General features: G+C 35.7%; 1 protein-coding gene across 5 annotated transcripts in view; it reads right to left on the bottom strand.

Annotated features, from left to right (window-relative positions):
- Nucleotides 1-1,854: 1,854 nt before the first annotated feature.
- Nucleotides 1,855-19,455, bottom strand: part of LOC130012935 (uncharacterized) — a 54,568-nt gene continuing 36,967 nt past the window's right edge. For 3 of the 5 annotated variants that reach the window (XM_056101128.1, XM_056101129.1, XM_056101130.1), the window contains exons 4-13: nt 9,062-9,193; nt 8,595-8,726; nt 7,814-7,831; nt 6,621-6,850; nt 6,134-6,276; nt 5,728-5,888; nt 5,521-5,593; nt 4,150-4,312; nt 3,445-3,580; nt 1,855-2,183 (exon numbers count right to left, since the gene is read on the bottom strand). In XM_056101128.1, the coding sequence (XP_055957103.1) occupies nt 2,008-2,183; nt 3,445-3,580; nt 4,150-4,312; nt 5,521-5,593; nt 5,728-5,888; nt 6,134-6,276; nt 6,621-6,850; nt 7,814-7,831; nt 8,595-8,726; nt 9,062-9,193 (1,364 nt within the window). In that variant the 3' untranslated portion in view covers nt 1,855-2,007. Of the gene's footprint in view, nt 2,184-3,444; nt 3,581-4,149; nt 4,313-5,520; nt 5,594-5,727; nt 5,889-6,133; nt 6,277-6,620; nt 7,769-7,813; nt 7,832-8,594; nt 8,727-9,061; nt 9,194-19,455 lie in introns of those variants that run through there. The other 2 variants (XM_056101131.1, XM_056101132.1) reach the window with 2 other exon arrangements.

Here is a 19,455-nt window from a genome sequence, read left to right as displayed (position 1 = left end):
GCGAAGTTCCATTTTTAAACGAGTTAATCGCCTTTTGACACTCTTGGTCATCTAGCTTGTGCTCGAGACAGTCTGCTTCATAATCCCCAAGTTGTGGCAGAGAGAGATTAGTTTTATCAATAAATTTTTCGATGCCGCATAGTTTTGTTACCTTTTGTGAATATAAATTTTTGTAATATATTTCTATTTCGCCCATTATTTGATTAATATTTTGAATAAATTTATCGTTCATTTTCAATCTGTTTATTGTCGTGGAGAACTGCGTGTTTTGTCACCTTCAGTATAGTACTGTAATCCTGACCTAAGTATTGCCTGTTCTGCTTCATGGTTGTAAATTGAATTTAATTTGTGTTTGACATCATTGTACTCTGTCTTATACTCTTCGTTTTCTAGTAATTTTGTATCAAGGTTTTCAAATTGTTGTATAATATCTGCCTTTAAAGTTCGTCGAACCTTTTGTTTTTGTTTTGTATATTTAATCGTGGATAGTTTGATTTTAACTTTACACAGTCCCATAGTCCACGCTTATCGGGGGGATTAAAATATTCTCGTTTCCATACTTTTAGTTCAGCAGAAAATAATGCCTGATAGATTTTATCTGTTATAAGGGTAGAAATGAACCTCCAAAGGTTTGGGCCCCTTTTCTGTTTGCAAAATTTAGACATATCTGTATTGCAGAATGATCACTACAGGTACATGGAATGATTGTTGAAGACATTATATTATTTATCGTGTATATACTGGAATGCACGTAAAAGATCCCTTGGCAGTTGGAATTCGATATAAGAGTAGGCGATAGTGCCGCTGCCCGGGCAAAAATCCCCTCATAGCACACTGTATGGCGTATGCCCGTCTTCATTAGCCCAGTATAGGAGCAGGACAGTAAGACGTTAAACTCCATTTCATTTCATTTCTACTACACCGTTAACACTGTTCATCACGTGCATTTTGCATACCGATAGTCCATTGGCCAATCACGCTGTTTTACCGAGATTTCGCCTAATATTTTTGATGTAGCCATTGTGGGTGTGGCCCCAGGCAGGGTAAGCTTACTCTTCCGGACACCTGTTACCACTGTTTATCGTGTATTTTGTACACGATAAACAGTCCATTTGCTGATTACACTATTTTCCCTATACCGTTTTTATTTTGGATTCGAATTTTGTCTAATTGTTCGTACTTGGTTTTATTTCTTTTTCATGTCAAATCGTCCAAGTGTCAAGGTGGCTTGCCTACGCTGACGAAGGCAGAGTCATGTCTATGCCGCTGTCATCTACAATCTGGCAGAGTCATGTCTATGCCGCTGTCATCTACAATCTGGCTGAATTTTGAAGTCGTAACGGTCGTGCTGAATGTGTGACGAGGATATTAGATAGTGCCCTCTCCAAACAGCAAATGAGTCATTATTTGTGTAATTGTATACACAATCCTATCTGTACCCGTTTACAGCTGGAAAGATTTTAATACAGATAGATTTGGTGTATTATTCTAAGATAAAGTGCTCTGTTTGAGTCACTGCAAGTGTTAGGTTACAAATCCTACACCCCAACCATTGCACCAAATGGTTCCCTCATGAGTCACTTTCCTTATTACTGGATACAAAGGCTATTGCACTAAAGACTGGGACCATATTCAGGACCCTTTGCATGGGCCCGAACACTGGACACAAGGGCCCTGTCTCACTACTGTCCCCATCAAATTGTCTACCCCGGATTCGGCGTTTTTAAACAATGTTGGCAGTGTTATATAATTGTCACAACCACGCTCACACTACCCGCTGATTCCAGCATGAACTCCTATATCATGTACACACGTTTTAAGACTCAATCAATGAGACGTTAAACGGACATTCAATAATGACATAACAGTAATTTATTAAAGAACCATAAAGTATTTCAAGACAAATTAACTATCGATAAGAGAAAAGTACAAATTACAGATTTAATCATGAAATTGTGGATATTATTGGTAATATTTAAATTCTCATTTTAACTTTCTTTTATAAAGTTATTCCGTTATTTTCACATTGGTTTGTTTCATAACATTTCTAATGCGACTAGATCGGACAAGCAGCACGGCAGCGACCAAACCTCCACACAGTACCAATACCAAGATGGAACCAGTTATAACAGTGAAGTGTTTGGAAATGGTACCTTCAGAGTCTACAGAGATGTTGTTCGTATCTGTAATGGAGAATATTGACATGTACATTACTTCTACTGTATAGAGATGATTAAATCGGTGAGAGTTAAAAGTACTTCAGATAAAGATGTTTAAAATGTAAGAAAGTTATCTGCATTATCAACATATTAAAAATGTATAAGAAAGTTCTGTTTACATTATCACGCATTTACTTAACCGCTCTTTCAAAGATTCTTGTATATGATCCCGAATTATGTTGAAATATCTTTATGTTTACATATATTTTAATTAAATGAAAACCAAATTTGCATCACTTCAATCGGACCACAAATTTAATTTTATCTAAGTTGCTGAACAAATGCCCATTTTTATTTAAACCTTTCAGGATATCGTATTTGACCAATCTGGTGGGAAAACCATAGTTCCTTTAAGAACTGTCCCTGATCGGACTATGTCCGCTGCAATATGAAAATACCGCTCATCCCCACCTCTGGTCTAAGGCTATTTTTGAATCCTTATCGACTATTTGTCACCCTGATTCTTCTTTGCCTGAAAAAAATGAACCATTTCTTGCCACAGCTGACACATTAAATTTATAATAATTCAACACTATTTTCAAGCAGAATTTTGCGATAAAAAACATACACAAAATACGTTTGAACTCATCAGACATTACGAGACTCGAACATACGCAGACCACATGTTTATTTAATCGCTAAATTTTGCCAGTCAGTACGTCAGCTATTTGCTCAACCCGAGCTATATGATAAAGTGCTAACATTTTTAAAAGAGACAAACTTTTATTCTCAATTTTAATTGTATATATTTAATCATGTATATTGTTTTAAATATTTATATATGTAAAAGATTTGTTATATTTATTTTTAATTAATATATTTTCTGTGATGTTTGTTTTTATTTACATATATAAATTCAATGTGATATCGTTTTAATTTGTCTCGTTAGATTCACCATATGTTTGGCGCAATATAGCCCGGTTGGAGCTGACGTGCCATTAAACAACATTTCATTTCATTTCATCGCTAAATTCTACTTGAACATAGTGTTGAATGATTATATATTTGTGTCAGATATGAAGAGAAATGATTCCTTTTGCGAAAAATAAACATTCACGGTGAAAAATAGAAGGTAAGAGTTCCAAAATATCCCGAGAACAGAGGTGGGGAAGAGTGGTATTTTACCGTATTTTCACATTGCAGCTATATAACAAGCCATAGGAACTGTCAGCGGACTGTTCGATCATAGACAGTTCCTAAAGGAACTAGGAAAACCATAACCTACCGGTTTGTTTGTCCTGTGTTTTTGGTATCAACAATAAATAAGCTGATGCTTGACCATTCTTTCTATTCTCATTTGTTGATCGTTTTGTTCTAGCTCTGGTCCCGAGTATTGATCGAGTTCGCAGATCACTACATCTCTATAATATACAATTCATAATACTGAAATAAGAAGGCTTTTTTTTAAATAAAAAACATAACTTAATAGATGGTCTTAAAGGCATTTAAACATAATACTAACAAGAGGATAATCGAATAAATGGTCCGTAGGCCATTAATGTACGATAAATTTGGTATATCTATATATGGAAAGTAGATTCTCCTTCAATCAAGTTACGTAAATGTTGTTGTTTATTACAAATTAAACGTCTAATATAAATTGTAATATGATATTGTGGACAGGTTGATGTAATTAAGTTATTTACATATGAAGGCGTAATATAAAACAAAATAGGTAAATCAAATTCCTGTATATCAAAAGGTCGCTTTAAAATACGGTGTTAAAATCGCTGTCGTGAGAAGAGAGGGGTTCCGTGAAAAACAAGGCTGCTTTAAATAGATTCTTGTGCCATGGGTCTGTTTACTTACAATTAAATCTTTTGAGAGGGATTTAAACCAAAATACGTCCAAATATGTCATCAAAACCGCATAAGAAAAAGTGTTACGCATATACCAGCCATGTTAAGCAGATTCCAATCAAAATACTTACATCAGCACACTTTGTTTCTTTTGAATCAAAACAGAATTCAAAACTACAACTGAAGATGAGACCTAAACTTCCTTTAATTGTGAAAGCATCAAATATATTTGATGTTATGAAAGAGCCATTACTTCCGGTTAAAGCAAATACAGGGGAATCCCGTACAGGACATCTGAAATAAAATTTAAATACAATTGTACTTCTGAATCTACAAATGGCGTATCCTTTTTCAAGTGGACACAATTCTGGAAACGAGTTCACATGGTAAAGTTTAATGATTTCATCACCTCTTCCACATGGCTCGTTAGGAAGGTTCGAAGCAGGAACATAATGTTTTTCCTAATAACATAATTACAAGTGAACTCGGCTAACCCCGACTGTAGTTATCTGGGCTAATTTCGACTGTGGTTAATTCGGTTAACTTCGACTGAATAGTTAACTCGGCTAACTTTAACTAGTTAACTCGTTTAGATGGTTTCTTAACTCGTCTTCAAATGACATTTTACGACAAAAGTTTACGTCAGGTTTCATGTAGCAATTTAAATTCATTATTTAGAACAATTTTACATGTATGTGTAAAAACATTAGTGAAATTAGTCAAAGTTACTATAATCTAAATAATGAATAACAATTAATTTCTTACACAAATATTACAAAACATCATTACGGGGATTGTCGAGAACTCCCGATTGTGCTTTTTTTTTCTTAAAGAACCCTCAAAGGGGACGATCAACGATTTGCAACAAGGCTTCCATAACTCTTAAATATATTTAGAAATAATCATCCCTCTAAAACGATCAAAACAGTTTTTGTAAGCCAGTAATTAATTTCTTTATCAAAACCGGAAGTGATGTCCCTTGATCACCATGCTAGCTCAAGACCGATTTGGGTATATTTTCACATATTAGTCAACAATAAGTGAACAAATTAACCTCTCGATGGGCGGGTACTTTTTCAGTCGTATAAAAATGCTGGGATGGGTCGTGTCCCCTCTGGTTCAACGATGATGGTATTCGGAAAAATATATCTTTTCAAGGTTAATTTGTAATTAATAAAGCTATAAAACGACCAATTTATTGACATTGGACACAGTATAATGATCGATTAAAGTCTAGAACTGTTAGAACTGTCGAGTATAAATTGCCACATGAACGGGTAAGTCCCTTTGTCTGCGACATCACTTTTGTGGAAGCAGACGTTAAAGCACCAGGTAGTAGTAGTAGTATGTCCCAACTGAAGTATTCTAGACTAGAAGTATTATTTATGATCTCTTCATTCAAGAGCTGTGATTTTCGGTTTTTATTATATGCAGATTTTAAAATACCATAGGAAATATTTTCTTGAATTTAAGAAAATTGATATTAAAAAAAAAAGTCTCACCCACTAGAGTCTGTAAGTTGGTGAACTGTTTTCCCATCAGGTGTAGAACAGGAACAATTATATGGTGAAATACCTGTTACAAAAGAAAGTATACATTTATTACTAGTCAGTGATAGTGGTAAACGACATTGATATTATTTTCCATTTCAAATCACTGCTCAATTACGCTATAACATATGCCGTTAAAGAAAATAAGGGTTTACTGACCGGAGGCTGTTATGTCATCGCGTTTAATTAATAGCATTGCCAGTTGAATTCTGGAGCCAATCTGTACTTGAGAAACACGACTGGATGTTGCTGGGTTCTGAATGAAGAGCTGGACGTCCTCGGTAGTCTGGATGACATTTACTTTGCTAGGTTGATATATACTGCCGAGAACAAGATAAAACAAAATATAGACAACACACGGTGCATGTTAAAATATAAAGTGTCATTTATAAATTAATCAGAATTGCCCTTTGTTCAGCAAACTAAGAAAATTATTCCATTAATTCTACGTATTTAGAAGGTGAGGTCGACCTGTTGAAACAATTGCAGCATTGGTTATTTTTTTGTGGCAAGAACCCACAAATAATAATAATATTAATGAAACCCTTTAAAGAAAAAAACTTACCCACTTAAAGTCTGTTTGTTGTTTCTTGTCAACGTTTCTGCTGTTTTAAAATCACAACTCAGTTCATATAATCTGTCATAGTAACCATAAAAACCAGACACTTCTTCTGTTCTTAATGTCCATTTGAAGACTTCCCTGTCCGTCTATAAAGGCGAAATTTAGTGGTAACATTGATATATTATAACGATCTGTTCTTAGTAAACAGAAAAAAATGAACCAAACTCTGACCAGCGAAGGGAGAGTTATGAAGATATGATTGGCTGCTTAGATGACATGGACATGGTAAAAGAGTAACTAATGCATTCTTCTTATCACTTCACTTTATTTCTGACTTCACACTCGTTATCTGTTTCTGAAAAGCGACTTAGCCATGATAATTCAGTGTGTCTACGTACCTTTCTGCCTTTACGCTTATTAACCAAACATATTTGAAATGGAATTCGCCGTGTATACGTACCTTTGAATCGTAACAACAGTGTATACGTACCTTTGTATGGTAACAACTGGGAGATGTTTTATTATCATCTTCGATTAATATCTTGAGGTTTAAAACATCGTCAGCATCCTCGTTAAACATTCTTTGATCACATGTTGTAGATGATGATGTATCCTGTGATTCATTGATGATATTGATTTTGTCATATTTTACGTTTTTTCTATTAACCCTTAACAGAGCATATTTACCTTCGGTTGGAGAATTAACACAGTACGTTGCCACTGAAATATGCAATTTGTACTGTGAAATTTTGAAGAACAGAAGACATCTCGTTTAATGCAGAGGTTGTGAGATTGCCTATATGTGTGCGGGTGAGAACGGGTGGCGGTTTGGTTGCATGGTCTGTTTGGAGGGTGGGGGTGCCCGTGAGAAAGGGTAAGGGTCTGATTGCAAACACTGAATTTAACTGAATTCACTTATTATTTGGAAAACTAAGATAAGGCATTGAGAAATTTTAAGAGATTCACTTGTGAAAGTTGAATATCATTCTTAAAATGATTCAGCTCCATTCAGTACTTAGAAAATTAAGATAAATTGAACATTTTGCAACATTTAGCATCATCTTACAGACGATATAATCCATCCAGCACTACCTAAATTTGTCGTTAAAATCTTTTGATAGATCTCTTTTTACCGTTAATATTTTGGTTTAGTGTTCTAAATAAAATGTTAAATAATGCAGTAATAATGATGGTGAAATGCTATACTTATGATTAATAATGTTAGCCTAATATACGAATTTTAGCTTAACTATGGCCTTGACTAATTATTGGTTACAGTCATAGATAAGCGTAAAACCAGGACCGTGGTTATATGAACCAGTAGATGACACGCATTTATCAAAATATCTATGAACCATAGTATTTGTTCGGGAACACGGGTGGTTTGTTTGTGAAACTGTGAAGATAACACGATATGGTGAGTGTTTTTGACAATTGGACCTTTCCACATCTGACCGCTGACGCATATTGCTACAATAATCATTTTCAGTACTTTTTTGTGTGAATTAATAAGTTAAAATTATACATTTTCCGAAAAATGCTAATAACGATCAGTGGCTTATAAGTCTTTAATTTCCTGGAATATTTGTTTTAAATGCGGCATCATAAGTCAAATAACAGTAATAATAGACCTTAACATAACTAAATAAAAGTAGTTAAGTTTGATTTATACAAATTTTCTACCTTCTGCTGCTGCTTTCACTGAAACAAAAAAAAAATAAAATGATAAATGTATGGAAAAAACACACAAAATTGTTTAAATCAATGTTTAAAAATTATATTTAACTTTATATATATTATACCGTAACTGGGAAATGCACCTTGTTCAGTGTCGGCCTAGAAAAAATAATCTTCCAATTTATAATAGTGGTTGATCTTTTAGTTACAGACTGAGATAATAGGAGTTGATCTTTCAGTTACAGACTAGGACCTAACTCCTATTGACATTGGGGGGTTGGATGGCCGAATGGTTAGCACGCGCGCGCTGTATCATACGGTCTGTCATTGAGTCAACTGGCGAGGTTTTGATTCCCCGGTTGTACGTGACAAAGAGTAGGGTCGCCTGTCCAACCTCGTAGGTTTTCTCCGGGTCCTCCGGTTTCCTCCCACTGCTAAAGACCCCTATGCGCAAGCGAATTATTGAAATAAAAATTAAACCATAGGTTAGTACCGAAATGACCTAGTTTGTGTCGAGTAGACGTTAAACCCCATTTCTCTCTCTCTCTCTCTCTCTCTCTCTCTCTCTCTCCTATTGACATTTAATTCATAATTGCACTTTGTAACAGAGTACCTAAAGTTCAGGACACTTTTATATAATTTTATAATTGAATTAACTACATTTTATATTTCATTTCTATTTATAAAAGGCCTTCGGGATTCTTAGTAAGTAAATAATTCAGTTCTATATAAAATCGGTTTATTTAAGACCTTCGTGATTCTTAGAATGTATATAAATCTAATTTACCTTGGTCGCATCTAATTCCCATCCATCCATGTTCACATCCATATTCACATACTCCTGTATCTTGATCGCATTGTGATTGGTAACAATGACATACTTTATCACAGTTTGAACCATAATATCCCCTTGCACAATCTGTTGAACAGTATAATAAGGTATTTATCTTTAATACCTCAAAATAATTCAATTCTACCCACGTTTATAGATGGTGAGCAAAACGTTCGTTATATGACAAGCTATAGACGGGGGAGAGGTGCTGGGTAGCTCCGTGTCGTCGAATCAACTGGTTTCCTTTCCTCTGTGAATGAATGCGTAACACATTTGGTTTTTGTTCCTTTCTCTCTTAGATACAGAATCTTATAATAAAAGTACTGCGAAACCATTTCATCTAATCTATGATGCTATAACAATACTACCAACAAATCATAATTAATTAATTCAATAAACTAATACAACCATGACATACATACCTTGACACGAATCTCCTGTCCATTGGTTATTGCAGTTACAGGTACCAACAGATTGATTGCATGATAAAAAATGACCAGCTACACATTGACATGTTCGTTGACAGTTATCTCCCCAATGTGTATTATCACATTCTACAATATACAATTAGTATAAAATAATCTAATCATTTACTTGAAACTTTTTTACTGGTCTACGAGATAGATGTATGCCATTCTATCGGATAACAAGCCAATCATAAAGCATATTGAATATAATTTGTTGGGTATACATATTGCATATATACTATTCAAAAAAAGTAGGGGATATTTGATTTTTAAGTGTTATTAAAGTCACCTAATGAAACTGACGAAGAAACAAATGACAAAATGAAATGAAGTTCACATTCATCGATTTATTCCAAATGATCGTTAGACTAAGTAAGGCACAGACTGACCATTATAAGGTAAAATGATACCCGGGGTCAAACAGCAAAGTTACCACAGCATCACAACCAAGTCAGTAACGGGTAAATCCTCCTCTGTTTGCCAAACAAGCATTGATCCGACGTGGCATACTCCTAATGAGACGTCTAAGGTCATTTTGGTCCAGATTGTCCCATTCCTGTTGCAACGCAGCAGCAAGTTCTTGGACATTGGCAGGACGTTGTTGACGTTGACGTAACCTCTGTCCAAGCATGTCCCAGACATGCTCGATGGGGGAGAGGTCGGGACTCAGTGCTGGCCAAGGTAATGTGGTGATGTTCTGTTGTTGGAGGTAACCTGTAACGATCCTGGCCCTGTGACATCTTGCGTTGTCATCCTGGAAGATGAAACGGCGGCCATGACGTCGTGCGAACGGCACAACATGGACTGCCAAGATGTTGTCCCGGTAGTACTGGCCTGTAACACGCCCTGCAACAACATGTAAAGCCGTTCTTCCAGAAACAGTGATGCCTCCCCACACCATAACAGAACCACCCCCAAATCGATCATGTCTGATGACGTTAACGTCTTGGAAGCGCTCGTTTCGACGACGCCACACCCTCCTACGTCTGTCCAAAAAATCAACAGTGAACCTTGACTCATCTGAAAACATCACATTGCTCCAGCGTCGATTATCCCAGTGTTGACGATCCCTACACCAACGACGTCTTGCCTGAATGTGATGATCTCTCAAACAAGGGATCACGCGAGGACGTCGGGCGCGAAGGTGACCCCTATGCAGTCGATTCCGAATCGTCTGGCCACTCACTCTCACACCAGTGTCTGTTTGAAGACGAGCGCTGATCTGATTTGCTGTGATGACACGATTTCTCAAGGCCAAGGTACGGATAAATCGATCCTCGGCTTGAGTTGTCGCCCTTGGTCGACCTGAGCGTGGTCTGTCCTGTACAGATTGTGTATCACGGTATCTGGACCATAGCCTGCTTATGACAGACTGAGAAACATTCATCGTCCGCGCCACAACCGCCTGTGTTGTGCCGATCTGTAGCATGCCAAGGGCACGTAACCTTTCATTTTGGGTAAGCCGACGCATATCAAAATTTATTTTCTGGTCACTAAAACAATTAAACTGATGTTTCCACCCTGGAATTCAATGCCACAATGACTGTAACATTCAAAGTCAGAGTCGTGCAAATCTTGGGTTGGACCCCCATGATGATCCCACGCATCACCTGCATTCCATGCGGTAGCTATTGGTGCGTTTGGGCGTCACATGTAACTGGAAATGTTTCTTCTGTTAGGTTCTATAGTGACTTTTTTCGTAGTCATTTGCATATTTTAGTATTATGCCCCCAAAATCAAATATCCCCTACTTTTTTTGAATAGTATATGTAAGGGAGTGTGGAGCTATTCTGTGGAACCTTAAATCGATGAAACTGGGTCTAAAAGAACATGTTTAAAATATCTAAATATGTGAACAGTCCAAATTGAACAAGAGTTGATTAATATTATTTTGTCGTTTGTAAATGAGCCATTACTAATCACTTCCACACTGTCTACATCACCCGTGTAATAATTATAAAATGTTCATTGTGTCTTAAATATTGCATATTAAGATTCTAGTTTCATGGAAATATTACCGTCTTCATTAGCCCAGTTCGGAGCAGAACAGTAGGACGTTAAACCCCATTTCATGGCAATATAATAATATCAATATTAACTGAAATGGACCAATATTGAATTCTATTTCGTGTATTTAATTTTTAATGTTATGGAAATATTAAGTTAGAAATTTAGCATCCTTAAGTAGCTTAATATTTGATGCGTAGCTAAATTCTTCCTGTAAATGTTTTATTATTAATTGACGAATTATTCAAATATTAAACTATCCCCGCTGAAAATGGCGACGTACAGTAAATATACGAAAATTGTCCTACTTATTTCAAGTGGGTACAAGTAATTCCTTTCGTTTCATATCCCAATACGAATTTCCTCAGATTCAGAGGACAAAAAGCATAAACCAGGCCCATAGCTAAAGTTAAATACCTCCAGATCCGGACTCTGGCACAAACCCCTTGTGTCATGAAAAGCATGTTAGGAAAATCAGCCACTGCATTTGAGACATCTTTAAAACCAGTGTGTTCACTGTCTGTATTTGAGAATGTGACCTCGACAACTCGCTACAGCAACAGCAAACAGAGAGAGAGAGAGAGGGAGAGAGAGAGAGAGGTCCAATGGCCAATTCAGAGGAGAGTTCATCGGGTGATCAATACTGGCAGGGGCCACCGGATATTGACGTTTGACGCTGACGACTCTATACACAATTTGAACATTGAATGAAATGACCTGAACTGTAGGATTTCAGAACGTAAAAAGTTAACATATCGTATCAAACGCCACAGGCCTGTTTGATTTAATTATAGTTCATTTGTCCAGAACTATACCAAATCAAGTCATATCGGAACTGAAATTATCAAAATGGTTGATATGTTACGCGGTAACGTTTCGTCCATCCTAAGCTTTATGAAAATATACATTACAGCACACAAAAGAAACACTATCGAGGTCCAGTTGATTTTGTTTATATAGACAAATATTTGATTTGAGCGTGTAATTAAAATGTATTGTTTCGTACCATCAAATATTATATTGAATACTACACTTAAATATAAAATATAAAACTAGCCGTATTTGGTGGATATAATTACAACTAGAACTGCGATGCAGTAATGACGGGTTTCACCGGTGCCACGTTACCCTTGAACTTATGATGCCACGTTACCCTTGAACTTATGTAACATCCGGTACCAATAAAACCGTTGAACAGATTTCCATATAGGCATAGCACACGTGTTATAAAACAGAAGCAGAATCAACTAAATCGCGCACTATCAGTTACATTTATCCATTTGTTACCATGTGTTACATATGTCAAAAAAGTAATCCTAACAAAATTTGTTGCTAACGTACCGCTAAGTTAGCTAACTTTCTAATGAGAAATTAAAATGCGAAAAAAAAATCTTAAAAAGTGATCCTGACAAAATTGGTTATTTCTCGACAGGGGAAGATGCTAGAAGCAATTTTTGGACATATAAATGATCGGATTGATCCAATCTATATGTTCATTAGAATCAAATATCATAATGTTAAACGAATACTAAATATGACTCACTTCAAAAAAGAATGTTTGTTTTGAAGGCTAAAAATACAGTTTTTTGCCAAAATGAAATAAAATTCCGGTGATTATGAAAATGTTAAATTAGTTCTATGAAATCATAAATGGCATATGGTATCACATGGTGAAAATTTTATGAATATCGAATAATAATTGACACTTTTGTAGATCTGAAAAATGACCCCTAAAAATCGTCTATTTCTCTACAACCGCAAAAGTTAGAAACCATTTTGTGGTATCTGTATGATTGTATGGGTTCATTCTATTTGTTGATTGGAATAAAAAAATCATATTTTTTTGCCAAAATGAAATAAAATTCCGGTGATTATGAAAATGTTAAATTAGTTCTATGAAATCATAAATGGCATATGGTATCACATGGTGAAAATTTTATGAATATCGAATAATAATTGACACTTTTATTGATCAAAAACCTTGAAAAGTGACCTGTAGAAATCGTCTATTTCTCTGCAACCGCAAAAGTTAGAAACTATTTAGTGGTATATGTATGATTGTATGGGTTCATTCTATTTGTTGATTGGAATAAAAATAAAAAAATCATAATTTTAAAAACATTACAAATCAGACTCATTTGAATAAAATATCTGTTTTGAAGGCTAAAATACAGTTTTTGCCCAAGTGACGCCATTTTCGGTGATAGTGAAAATGTTACATTGGTTTGACCTAGTCAAAATTGGCAGTAGGCATCAAATGGTAAAAAGAAATTGAAAATCGAATGATAATTCACTCTTTCACAGGCAAAATAACGAGAAAAATGATGCATGCAAAATTGCCTATTTTTCGGTAACTACGCATATTACATTCTCTTCGTATGGATTATTGCTACGAGTTATAAAGGTTACGAAGAAATATTTGAAATGAAGACGCTGGATGGGTTGTAAATAGCTTAATTTTACACCTTTTTTCAGGAAGAAAACGAAATCGAAATTATAAAAATCTGAGCCCGAAGTTTTGTGCGCCTTTAAAGGGCACACCATTTCAGTTATACCAGATTTGTCAAAAATAATATTTGCTTTCAAAAAGTGGCACCGAACTGTCAAAATTGTAGTTTTTTGTAAAATTATTTCACTCTGTTGCCGACAGGAAACTTTAACGGTAACAATAATAATGACATTTCGGATAACGGACATTTTGAACTTTCTATTATACAAATCGAACAATAAATAATTAATCTAGGATCGAAAAACTGAATTAGCCAATGGCGGCTAACGCGAATTACTGAAACAATTTTTTTTCACATTTTTGCTTAAGTCAGATGACCATTTAATCCTGTATAGAATACCATAAAAAATATTCATAAATAAAAAAGTTTTTTGTAATTAATTTTCAAAATTTCGCCCCTAATATAACGAAGATTTGTCGAAAATCAAAAATCTGTAGTACTGTAGCTATTTGTCCTGTCTTCAGCTATGTCAAAATGTACCAAATGTTAAAATCCGTCGATTATTGTAAATATTACGGCAACATTTAAAAAAACGATAACTGCATGACAAAGTCTATCCCCACCACTCCCCCCCCCCCCAAAAAAAAAGAACAACAACACACAAACACTTACATAACTCAGATATTGACACGTTCTTTGCATGCGCATTAAAAATAGAGTAGAACAATTCACATCATGATAATCCTAGATCGGTAGAATCGAACAGACGACGGCAATCCAAATATGTAATTGAAAACTCAAAATTCCAAGAAATAACCATTTTTGTAAATTTTCAAATTTTGAAGAAAATGAGAACTATATGGCATCTCAATTCGGCCGTTATCGCATCCGCAATATCCCCAGCTGTACAAAAATATAATTTTTTCGAAAACCGGTTGGGAATTGACATAATTAGGGCTGGTTTTCAATTTTCGTGCACGTTAAAGATTTACACCACTTCCGGTTTCTTCACAACTTTCGTAATAGTACTATCTGTTTAAAACATGGAAAAATCAATATTCAGAACTCTATATGTTATAGATTCGGAGATCTACACGAATTGTAAATGGAATAATAAAAAAAAAAACAGTTTTCCGAATGGGACAAAACAGTCTTTTAGTCTCAGATAACAACCAAAAACCTAAATCACACTTATCAGCATTAAATTCCCCTTATTGATACAGAGTGTGTGTATAAGTTAGTTGTATTTTACGTCCGCTTGCACCGAAGTGATATCGAGGGGCGACTTCCTTATAAATAGCTGCACCAGGGAGCTTTATTCTAACTGGCAAAAAGTGATGACGGTATGTAAACAAAAAACCTGGGATATTAAATTCAGGAGTAACTGTTATTTTACTAATATGAATTATTTTCACTCTAGAAGCACCAATACCAGATATTGGTTAACAGTAAACATCCTTAGTTCAAATATTGCCACTTTGAAAAATAGCTCTCTACATATGCTTTATACGTATGCAGAACGTTCCGATTATGACCATTTTGGACTTTTGTCGATATACAGTGTCATTTTTGCATCTATGGCACGGTTTGGGGGCATTTGTGTGGAACTTTTCAACACAAGAGTTCCACAAGATACTGGGTTTCTGAAAATAAATACATTCCACAAGACTTTCGAATTAAAATAATATTCATAGAGTGTTTTGGGTCTGTGATGGTTTTCACCACAAGAGTTCCACAAGAGATTGTATTTAGAAAAAAAAATTATTTTTCAAAATATTCTTCTCAGACCTCCCTATGTGCCTGTGTAGTACCACATTCCACACGATTTTCGACTTAGAAAAAGTTTGATAAAGTGTTTTGGGTCTGTGGTGTTTTTCACCACAAGAGTTCCACAAGATATTGGACTAAGAAAAAATATCCATTTTTTCAAAATTTTCTTCTCATACCTCCCTATGTGTCTGTGTAGTACCACATTCCACAAAATATTCGTCTTAGAATAATTTTGATAGAGTGTTTTGGGTCTGTGGTGTTTTTCACCACAAGACTTCCACAAGATATTGGACTTAGAAAAAATATCAATTTTTTCAAATATTTCTTCTCAGACCTCCCTCGGGGCCTGTGTAGTACCACATTCCACAAAATTTTCACCACAGGAGTTCCACATGATATCAATTTTTTCAAAAATGTCTTGTCATACCTCCTTTGTTTTTCTTGTTTCACCTCGTTATTCGGGATTCACATATGAAGGTGTTCATGTATCTTTAATGAGGATATTTCAGGATTTAATTCAAAACGATCACTAGACAACAATAGAATAATATATTGCCAATTATCTCCTAGCAGCCTAAAACGGGTTAAATGATGTATTGTCGATAAACAACAAAGATTGTTATTCAAACGGGGAATAACGAGGTGACCTACTTCGTTATTGGCGAATAACGATGGACACACTACTTCATTATTTGTTATTCAACTTGATATTTGGGATTCAAATATGAAGCTAGCCATCACTAGGATGATGGATGTCAAGTATCCCCCGATAGCATAAAACACAGCCAAATAATTTCTAGACGAAGCATCGTCAAATTTGTATTCCGGATAACTAGATTAAAAGCGAATTATATGCATATCGTTATTCGCTGCTGGAATAAAATTCTGGACAGTTTTCAGCTAGAAGCCATTTTTCTGTATTTTATGTCGCTGAGGGATACTTCATAGTGATGCTCACTATTCGGCAATAAGTGGGCTAGCTATCTCCTTATTCGTTATTAGCATATCGAATTTAACCCTAGGACAATATGTCAGTGATGACCCTAATACCCTTAATGATTTCTATAGTGTTAGACATGCTGCCTAGTTATTCGTTTTAACTGTAAACAGACTATAATTATGAATATCAAGTAACACCCAGGAGGATATTTGAGTTTCCATCTTTCTTTTGGCTCCTTTATAAAACTCACACAATCCCTACATACACCCCTGCCTTTATCCCTGGGTGCTTGATCTTGAATTCAGAATTTTGGTAATAAACTCACGAATGTTTTAAATTTTTAACTCCTATAAACATAGATTACATGTATTTAGGTTGTAACCATACATGTAAATATTATTATCGGCTTTGTACATTAAAATAGAATCAAAGTAGCCCTTGGTCAACTGGTATTCTTAAATATGTTTTGTTTGTGGTTTTAGTTAACCGGCAGTGTATTTGATATCTTCGTTTTTCTGTTGCCATTTAGCAATCAAATATTTGTAGCTCTTGAAAACCTTTGCTTAGAGGCAACGTGAAGTTGGCTCGTTATTCGGGATTCGCCACTAAAACAGAACGATCTATCTTGCAACCGACCATTTCCTCGTTGGGTGAGCGATTAGCACGGAGACGACCGTTTCACAAGCGAGTAGGGTGCTGACAGGTTTGTTAGAGTGCACGGGGCAGTCATCTCCAGCAATCACCTGTTTTATTGCCGAATCCCGAATAAAGTACTGCACGTTATTCGGGATTCGCCACTATAGCTATATTAGTTTATATATGACTATTCTCACATTTACCCATTATATAAAGATGGGATGAATTAAATACGTGTGGTTTTAATGCATTTTTTAAGTCCACCTTTTTTGTATGTAAACGCAAGCATATATACAATGTGTTTCAAAAGTACCCCATTATTTAATTTTTTTCTTATATTAAAAGAAAAATTACAAAATTTTCATTTATTTCCTCTCGTATTATTATTATTTTTCTTTTAAAAAAAGAGACTTTTAAAACACACCGTATATTTGTATATAATTAGGTATAAAGTAAGCACTGTTACATGTAATTTTTTTTTCTACAGGTGTGAAGAATTTACAGGGCCGGAATCATTTCAAGATTGTATAAGGACGTGGGAAGAAGGAAAAATGTCTCCGTGTCAAAGAGGTAAGTAATTGTTATCTTTTTTTTCTTTTATGTGTGGGGCCCTGGTGACTCAGTGATTAAGACGTTTTCTTACTAACCTGGGCGGGGGGGATTTAATGGTTAACGCGTGTGCGTTGAATCAGAAGGTCGGTCATTGAGTGAAGTGGCCTGATTTCGATTCCCCGCTTCTCCCTGGCAAGGACTGGGGTCGCCTGTCCAACATCGGGAGGTTTCTCTGGGTAGTCCAGTTTCCTCCCACTGCTAAATACCCACACCCGCAAGTGAATTATTTAAATACAATTGAACCATATGTTAGTCCGGAAATGACCTATTGTTTCTATGTCTGTCCGTCTCTCCCTGCGTTGGCGGAGAAAGTTCATCCAGATTTTCCGTGATGGATCCCTCTTCCGATGCAGGACAAAGGAACAACATATAGTCGTCCGGTTGAGACGAAACACCGAGGTCCCGTGTACACATTGGCATACACGTAAAATATCCATTTTGTAGTTGGAATTCGATATAAGAGTAGGTCGTAGCGCCGCTGTACGGGCAAAATTTTCCCCATAGCACACCGTATAGCGTATGCCCGTCTTCATTAGCCCTGTCAGTCGGAGCAGAACAGTATGTCTTTAAACTCCATTTAAATTCATGTTGTGTTTGATTGACTTTCCGTGTAAAATAGTCGTACATTCGTACTTTATATTTAAGATAACTCAATGTCGATCAAACCATTGTCCAGGCAATCTATTTAAAGGGCTAATCCCGATAATATTTTGGACAATAAAACTGTTTTATTTTGTTTTAAAATCCCTTAAAATCCTCTACCTAAGGGCCAAGCAACTAACTCAATATTTTTGATAAGTTTTTAAATAACTGAAACCCGTCAGTCTTCATCTGATAATGGAGACCAGTGTCCCAAGCTGTATTATGTGGTGTCTAGATAAAACCAGACATTTTTTGTATAAAAATAATGTGTAGGTGAAATTTGCCTTTCGTTATCAAGTAAAGCATTTGGGTCATTCACTGTATAGACCTCTCAATGAACGGGAATCGATTATCAGGTCTCCAACGAAAAAATTGACCCGAAATCTTAAAAGGGTTACGTGTCCGGATAAGCAGTTTTGACGGTCACGTCCAAACGACTCAAAATTTTGAGCTGAAATTTTGAGATAAAGTCAATAAACCAGTCCTCTATATTTTGACGTTTAAATTTCATACATACTCAGACTTTGATTTTTGAGACTCTGTTCAAATAAGGGATAGTCCCTTTAATGTATATATTAGTAGATAAGTAGATAAGCCTCTGGCTTACCTATTGTTTTAGACCTCGAAACTTTTAAACTCGCCTTTTGATCTCGACCGCAATTTTTTTAATGACCACCGGATGTCCTCCGGGCATCGAGATAAGCGAATTGACCTGGTACCAGAAATCGGATAGATTCGACAGTACCGAGCTGCGGACCAAGGTATTCACTACAGCAGGCAACCAGAGGCAAATACCAGAACAGACGAGTAAGAGGACTGACGGCCACACACACGACGTGAAGCACTATTACTATTGAATGCATTATTACTGTAAAGGTCGCTATTAAAGATATATCCTATGTTATAAAGAACCTGGTTTATTATTCTTACACCCTCCCGTACTACATAGAGGTGTAATTGGTGCCGTTAGATCAGTATAGGATATATCAAATCCAGCATAACAAGATGAAGACAGGACGACGAAATACATAAATAAGGTAAATAATTCGTGACACTAAAAATGGCAGAGGCAATTCTAAATGAACTAAACGGAAACGTAGGGCAACTCAAAAACGAAGTTGGGGAATTATCAAATACAGTAGGCGCCCTGACAACACAGGTTGCGACTCAAACAGCCGCACAAACCGAGGCATCGAATAGTGCACACGATAATTACAACTATGGCGATATTTCTACTCTCGTAGATCCCTAAGAGGGTAGCCCGAGAAAATTTCGATCATGGGTAAAAACAT

Source organism: Patella vulgata, chromosome 5, assembly GCF_932274485.2.
Source record: "Patella vulgata chromosome 5, xgPatVulg1.2, whole genome shotgun sequence".
NCBI classification, from domain to species: Eukaryota; Metazoa; Mollusca; class Gastropoda; family Patellidae; genus Patella; species Patella vulgata.
The sequence above is the reverse complement of the archived record's forward strand: the minus strand, read 5'-3'. Positions and strand labels throughout refer to the sequence as shown.